Genomic DNA, 7,011 nt, shown 5'->3' with positions numbered 1-7,011 from the left:
CAGTGTCTCACGTGTGTGATGAGATGATGAGCGTGTGCTCAGTCAAAGTCATTGATCCCAGCATCAGGCAGCAGATCTGCTCTCTCTACAGGGTCACCACTTTCCCAGATTCACACAGAGCTCTGTGTCAGTCTTTCTCCATCAACCCCAAACAACCCCCCTCCCACCCACCCACACACACACACACACACACACAAACACACACACACACACACACACACACACACACACACACACACACACACACACACACACACCCCACCCCAGTCCTAGGCAAAAACAGCATTAAGTGTGCTGCATTGTGCTGCATCCCTTATTGTCTCACCAAGCTTTCTGATTGGCTGAGACTGTGAGAAACTCCAGCCAGACCAAGACCCACACATTCATATGGAGATGTGGGACTATAAATAGGAGGGATGAAGCCAGCAGAAATCAGATTCTCTCTACAGAGACCTCTACAGCACAGAGATCCAGACATGGCACCTACAATCACTGCAGCAATGACCAATTCTCAGGAGCATCTGACTCTGACCCACAAGGTAAATTAAAGATTCAACAAGATTTAAATATTGTCAATGAGACGTTGTCTTTGTTCATGCTAACACTTCACTCCAGAATAAGTTTATTAATGACTTTGTTCTTCTTCCTGCAGCTCAGAAAGCCTCTGGTGGAGAAGTTACGCAGAGAGCGAATCAACAGCAGCATTGAGCAGCTCAAGTCTCTCCTGAGTCCAGAGTTCCTCAAACAGCAGCCAGACTCCAAGCTGGAGAAAGCAGACATCCTGGAGATGACAGTTTGTGTCCTGAGACGGCTGCAGCAGCAGAATCAACCTGTGGACTCAGCAGCTGTCGGTCTGGGCTATTCCAGATGTGTCCAAGAGGTGACACACTTCCTGTCCAACGAGCAGGTGAAGACCCAGTCCCAGAGAAGACTGCTGAACCACATCAACAAGCTGCAGTCTTCCTCTGATAACAACCTGAGAGAGGCTGACTTCTCTCTTCTGAGCTCCACAGTCCAGACCAGCATCACCAAAGAGAAGAGTCCAGTCAACAGCGCCGTCTGGAGGCCGTGGTAGACACCTACAGACTGGAGTTACTACCAGACAAACTGAGATGACCATATTGGTCAAAAGTTATTATCAGATATATTATTCTGAAATAATACAGGTGTCTGTGCAAAGTGTTTTAATTCATCTAAAGGTCATATTGGACTGACATTTCCATGTACTTTTGGGAATATGTTTTCAAAGAAAATGAAATCTTATATTTGTGAAAATATTGAATAGGTCAAAATGTTTATTCTATGAATGCCATATATTCTGTTATTGATTTATCAATATAATTAAATGTTTGGCCAATATTGGCCAGCATTATCAAGCCTGCATCAAGATTGATGCAGTGATAGGAATTGGCAAATCTCAGCTACTTTCTGGTAGCACTTTTTCTTCCTTTTGGATGTGCTTGATTAAGTTTTTACTTTGTAAAAGATTATTGACCCATGTTGGGTCTGAAGTCATCTGTTCTGTCATCAACATTTTCTGTTGTATGTCTATTTTTTTTCTTTTCTTTCTCTCATCTCGTTTTGTTTAGCATGTACTAAATAAAATCCCTGTGTTTTGTGAAAATACTGAAGTTGTTAACTCTACTCTTTTTGAGTACATTGTCTTGGACTACAAGTTTTTACTGTGATGTATCATCGCCAAGTGCCTCTATGATGTGACCCATTCAAGTTTTTTGAATAAAAAACATCAACTGAATCTTGAGCTATGTCATTTCATCCTTTACACTGACAAAAATTAAAAGTGAATAACATTATCTAATTAACATTAATTATTAGGCTAAATTATACTGGATTGCATTTGTTTGTATAGCTGTTAGTATTGTCTTCATCTGAGTGATGAAGAATGTAGAATCTTTTAATGGAGGACAATTTCCATTATGGCTGACCACTACCATCTACTGGTTAGTTTATGTATGTGCACTTGAACAAAAAGAAAACACATAATAGCTGCATTACTTAATACAATTTACCCCTTTACATACAGTTTTCCTCTTTTACCCCCTTAAAGGTTGGTGAAAACCTTCCTTTTCCTCCTTGTCTCACAGTAGCCTATCACATAGGCCTACTGTACCAGCTTGTTCCAACTTTTTATTGAAGCTTTATGATGCTATTACTGAGTAAAATATTCAATTTCAAGACTTTCTATTTTTGGTTGCACCATTCCATCATCAAATGGAAATATTTTACCCATCTTGTGCATCATTTACACAAATTTTCCCCAAATTCAGCCTGACATATTTGGTATTTTTTTTGGAAACTTTGGGATTTCCACTAGAATTTAAAAGTATAGTTATGTGGGTTTTAACAAGTACTGACTAACCAACCTAGAAGCTGCTGCTGGTTAGGGGGTTAATGTTAATAGTCAAAATAACTCAGCTACAATAACACTATCTCAGTTGAGAGGATTTGGCAGTGGCTACAGTAGTTGTTACCTGTAAGTCATGTTTCAGAAGGCAAAACCTAAATAAGTGGTTTAGTAAAAAATATATATTTTTAAATCATTTTTTAATCTATAGCTGCCACACATTTAAATAATTATTATCATAAAATTCACTACAATAACACTTCATCATCCATTCTTTCACATCATATGTATAATAATTTTGACATTTTCTATAAATAAATAAATAAATAAATAAATAGCAGTTGTCTACTCCTTTTTAAATAATTTGTGATTAAAAGACGTGCAAACAACATGCATTACATGTTTAATCTTGTCTTCAGATATAATGTGAAACAAGTTGTTTAAACAACTGTTTGCTATGTTCATATGTTCATGATAGTACTGAACTGTTTACAGGACAACACACACACGCCTCACGCTGTACGTGGATGCTGATTGGACGACGAGGGGCACGTACGCAGCGTCAAATCGTTGCCGACCATGGCGGAATTTGTTCGAGTTGACAGCAGCACAAGTGGTCATACCATGGATAAAAGCATTACTCTTCCGCCTGACGAAATATTCCGCAATTTGGAAAACGCCAAGCGATTCGCAATAGACATAGGTACCTGGGAATATAAAAGTTGTCTTTATTTCTTCATCCTTTTTTGCGGGAACGTATCTCATCTCCGTGTCTATAGACCAGCTATGCCGCAGCCTGATAGTATAACGTTAACAACACACGACTTTAAGTGAAAATAAATAAGACCAAGCTAACATTAATCCTCTCAAAGTCGTGTCTAATTTGAGTTTGTTTGACAGCAAGTCTGTTTGCCTTGAAGATGAAAGTCTAATGAGGTTTAAAGCTGATCTTTTTCTGATAAAACGGTTATGTGCCAAACAAACCTGGCCAACTTTGACAAGTACCACAGCGTAGACGTTAGCTGCAAAGCTAGCCTGTGTATGTTTTGTCGTACTTGTTTAGCTAACGGTACAGTTTCACAGTTCTTTACACGTTAGTTTCAATCTGTCTCACTGGTTTCTTATCGGACATAATCTATGCTGTTTTCCATTGCTTGAACAGGTGGATCTCTCACAAAGCTTGCCTACTACTCAACTGTACAACACAAGGTGGCCAAAGTACGATCTTTCGACCACACTACAAAGGTAACTATCTGTTTTATCATCAGTGTCTGTAAAAGCTGTGCCACGTTTTCCTACATCCCACGAAGCCCAAACTGCATCGTAGCCTGCATTTTCTCTATGTCAAAAATACATAGCAGAGGAAATGTCAATAGCACGATGTAATGAAGTAACGTTATTCCACTTTTCTCCTCTGTGTTTCTGTGTAATTTGTGTCGCCAGGAGGCTACCGGTGACAACCTCTATGAAATATCTGTGCAGGAAGAGGTCACTGCACGCCTGCACTTTATCAAGTTTGAAAATGCTTACATTGAAACATGCTTGGACTTCGTCAAAGACCACCTGGTCAACACGGAAACCAAAGTTATCAAAGCCACAGGTGGAGGGGCGCACAAGTTCAAAGAACTCATTGAGAGGAAACTCGGACTCAAGTGAGTATACAGATACAGCTGTGAATAAAGCCAAGAAACTGTTGTTGTTACTGCATGTACAAACAGAAAGAGAGGCAAACATCTGCCATATTTCCAGATGACTAAACTGGGCCCTCTGCCCTTGCTGTAACCCTATTCACAGACAAAGCAATATCCTGTCCTCTACCTGTGAATCATAAGATTAGCTTGACTCTTTATTGACTTGTAAACTGTGGCAGCTACTTTGTTTGCTAACCAGACATTGTGAGATAGCAACAGAGCATCCATATGGCATTAGCATTGAAAACCATATGTACAGTGCTAAGCATAAGTGAATACACCCATGCTAAAGTTGACTAAAAAGAGGAATACAAAATCATCTTTTGGAAATTGATCTTAATGCCTTAATTTAAAAAAAATGAGGAAAAATCCAATCTTTAAGGACACCAATTTTCTTTGTGAATGAATAATGTATCGTAAATAAATAAATGTTCTTCCTTTAAAATACAGGGGGCATAAGTAAGTACACCCCTATGTTAAATTCCCATAGAGGAAGGCAGATGTTTATTTTTAAAGGCCAGTTATTTCATGAATCCAGGATACTATGCATCCTGGAGTTCCCTTGGCCTTTGGAATTAAAATAGCCCCACATCATCACATACCGTTCACCATACCTAGAGATTGGCATGGTTTTATTTCAGTTAGCCTAATAGCTGGTTTGATTTGCATTGAGAGATGATTTTATGGAAAGTACCCCATGCCAATCTCTAGGTATGGTGAAGGGGATGTGATGATGTGGGGCTATTTTAATTCCAAAGGCCAAGGGAACTTTATCAGGATGCATAGTATCCTGGATCCATGAAATAACTTAAAAATAAAAATCTGCCTGCCTCTATGGGAATTTAACATAGGGGTGTACTCACTTATGCCCCCTGTATTTTAAGGAAGAACATTTATTTATTCATGATACATTATTCATTCACAAAGAAAATTTGTGTCCTTAAAGGTTGGCTTTTTCCTAATTTTTTTAATTAAGGCATTACGATCATTTTCCAAAAGAGGATTTTTTTATTCCTATTTTTTTAGTCAATTTTAGCATGGGTGTATTCACTTATGCTTAGCACTTGTATATGTGATATGTGATCACATATACATGTTATTTTTTTTAGTTTTCCAGTAAAATGTTTCTCTTTTAATTCAGTTAAGAGAAAAAGGAACTAATCTGTGGAATCAGCTTTATGTATTTATTTGACTGCTTATGTGGCTCTCAACACACACACGGCTGCAGACAGCTGCTCTGTCTAGAAAACTGTAAATGTCTGGTAATATTGTAAAAACAAAGGAGATTCCACATTATACCTAATGATTTACCAGATGCAGGACGACAACAGTTAATCTTCTGCTCTGGCTGTGGATGATGTATTCTAATGGAGTCTTTATGTGCTGCGTTGTGGCAGAGTGGACAAAGAGGATGAGATGACCTGCCTCATCAAAGGATGTAACTTTGTGCTGAGGAACATACCGCACGAGGCTTTCGTGTACGCCAAGCATGCAGACTCAGAGTTCCGCTTCCAGACGACTCAACCAGACATCTTCCCTTACCTGCTTGTAAACATCGGCTCTGGGGTGTCCATAGTCAAGGTGATAACTGACGAATCACACTTATGTCACTGGTTTGCGAGAGGCAGGCTTAACCAGTTAGTTGAGTAGCACTGACACAAATAGTCGGTTAACTGGTTGGTCCAGTGACAGAAATGGAATCAGTAGTTATTTTGATAATACATTCATTGTTGAAGCAAAATTACCAATCACTCTCTGGTTTTAGCTTCTCCAATGTGATGATTTTCTTTTTTTTACAGTTTTACATATTTAACTGAATATCGTCTGGTTTTAGACTGACAAAACAAGACGTATAAAGATGTCACCTTGAGCATTATTACTTACCTTATCCTTTGACATTTTAAAGACCAAACGGTTAATCAAAAAAAAAAAAAGTCAGATTAATCTATAATGAAAATAATTGTTAGTTTAAGCCCTAATCAAAAGCTAAAGCATATTCCTGTCTTTGTTAAGATATGAAGGGTACTGCTCTGTTTTTTTTTTATTGTATTAACAGTTTTAGGACTTTTTTATTATTATAGAAAAGACTTTGAATAGAAACAAAGATAAATATGAGCCTCTTGAAAGTAGAGGTTGTTTCAACTGAAAGATTTTCTATAATTATATAACTAACTAAGCCCAAACTTACCGATCAATTTGTAAAATTTCAACAGTAGCTTCTGCTCATCACAGGTATATTTGTATCAGCATAGATATTAGCCAATATTTAAAAGAAATGTCTTGAATACACTACCCCTAACATCCAACAATTCAGCATCAGTTTGGCTCTACAGTTTGTCCTTTATATGTAGCTAGGTTATGGCACACACCGTTTACATGAAATGGTCTAAGTTTGACTGCAAGTTATGTCTTTATCGACTGTACAGTATAGTAGTTGTGAGAGCCTATTAGTGCCCTTGGTATAAATAGGAACCAATCTTTGGTTCCTCGGGTGCAACCCAGAAGCACATACAGTTTTTTTGACCACACGCACACACACCACAACACTAAACGGGCATTCATACATGCAGTGATTTGTCTGGAAACCCAACTAAGATCTCATGGTAATAAATGGAACCAATGGTTTTAACTGCAAACATGACTTGGACTTTCATTGATCAAAAAGGTAAAAAGTGCATCAATTACTCTACCCGTGGAACAGCACCTCAGGGTCTTAAAGCTTGGGCTTAGCCTCTACAGTAGTGTATGTAAAAATGGCGGACCTAGTAAAAGTACCTGGCTTTATTGTGCAGGTTTGGCATTTGTATCAACCCGTTTCTTCTTCTCTCACTATATTTGATTCGTACAAAAGGTTCCATTCTCTCCCTCTACAACAGGTTGAATCCGAGGACAAATTTGAGCGAATAGGAGGAAGCTCAATAGGTGGAGGGACGTTCTGGGGCCTTGGAGCCTTGC

At 38.4% G+C, this 7,011-nt stretch overlaps 2 protein-coding genes across 5 annotated transcripts in view; both read left to right on the top strand.

Annotated features, from left to right (window-relative positions):
* The first annotated feature begins 416 nt into the window (after nucleotides 1-416).
* LOC116051225 (transcription factor HES-5-like) lies at nucleotides 417-1,542 on the top strand. The gene is made up of 2 exons (XM_031301467.2): nucleotides 417-539; nucleotides 653-1,542. Exons 1-2 carry the CDS (start codon nucleotides 417-419, stop codon nucleotides 1,073-1,075), a joined length of 546 nt encoding a protein of 181 aa, XP_031157327.1. The 3' UTR covers nucleotides 1,076-1,542.
* A 1,342-nt stretch (nucleotides 1,543-2,884) lies between these two features.
* Nucleotides 2,885-7,011, top strand: part of pank4 (pantothenate kinase 4 (inactive)) — a 14,768-nt gene continuing 10,641 nt past the window's right edge. For all 4 annotated transcript variants that reach the window (XM_031302043.2, XM_031302042.2, XM_036002104.1 and 1 more), the window contains exons 1-5: nucleotides 2,885-3,068; nucleotides 3,528-3,610; nucleotides 3,809-4,017; nucleotides 5,454-5,637; nucleotides 6,933-7,011. The exon at nucleotides 6,933-7,011 is cut by the window's right edge and continues 14 nt beyond it. In XM_031302043.2, coding sequence (XP_031157903.1) covers nucleotides 2,945-3,068; nucleotides 3,528-3,610; nucleotides 3,809-4,017; nucleotides 5,454-5,637; nucleotides 6,933-7,011 — 679 coding nt within the window. In that variant the 5' untranslated portion in view covers nucleotides 2,885-2,944. The remainder of the gene's footprint in view (nucleotides 3,069-3,527; nucleotides 3,611-3,808; nucleotides 4,018-5,453; nucleotides 5,638-6,932) is intronic.

Source organism: Sander lucioperca, chromosome 6 (genome assembly GCF_008315115.2).
Source record: "Sander lucioperca isolate FBNREF2018 chromosome 6, SLUC_FBN_1.2, whole genome shotgun sequence".
NCBI lineage: Eukaryota > Metazoa > Chordata > Actinopteri > Perciformes > Percidae > Sander > Sander lucioperca.
Note: the sequence above shows the minus strand (reverse complement) of the source record. Positions and strands in the feature narration are given on the sequence as shown.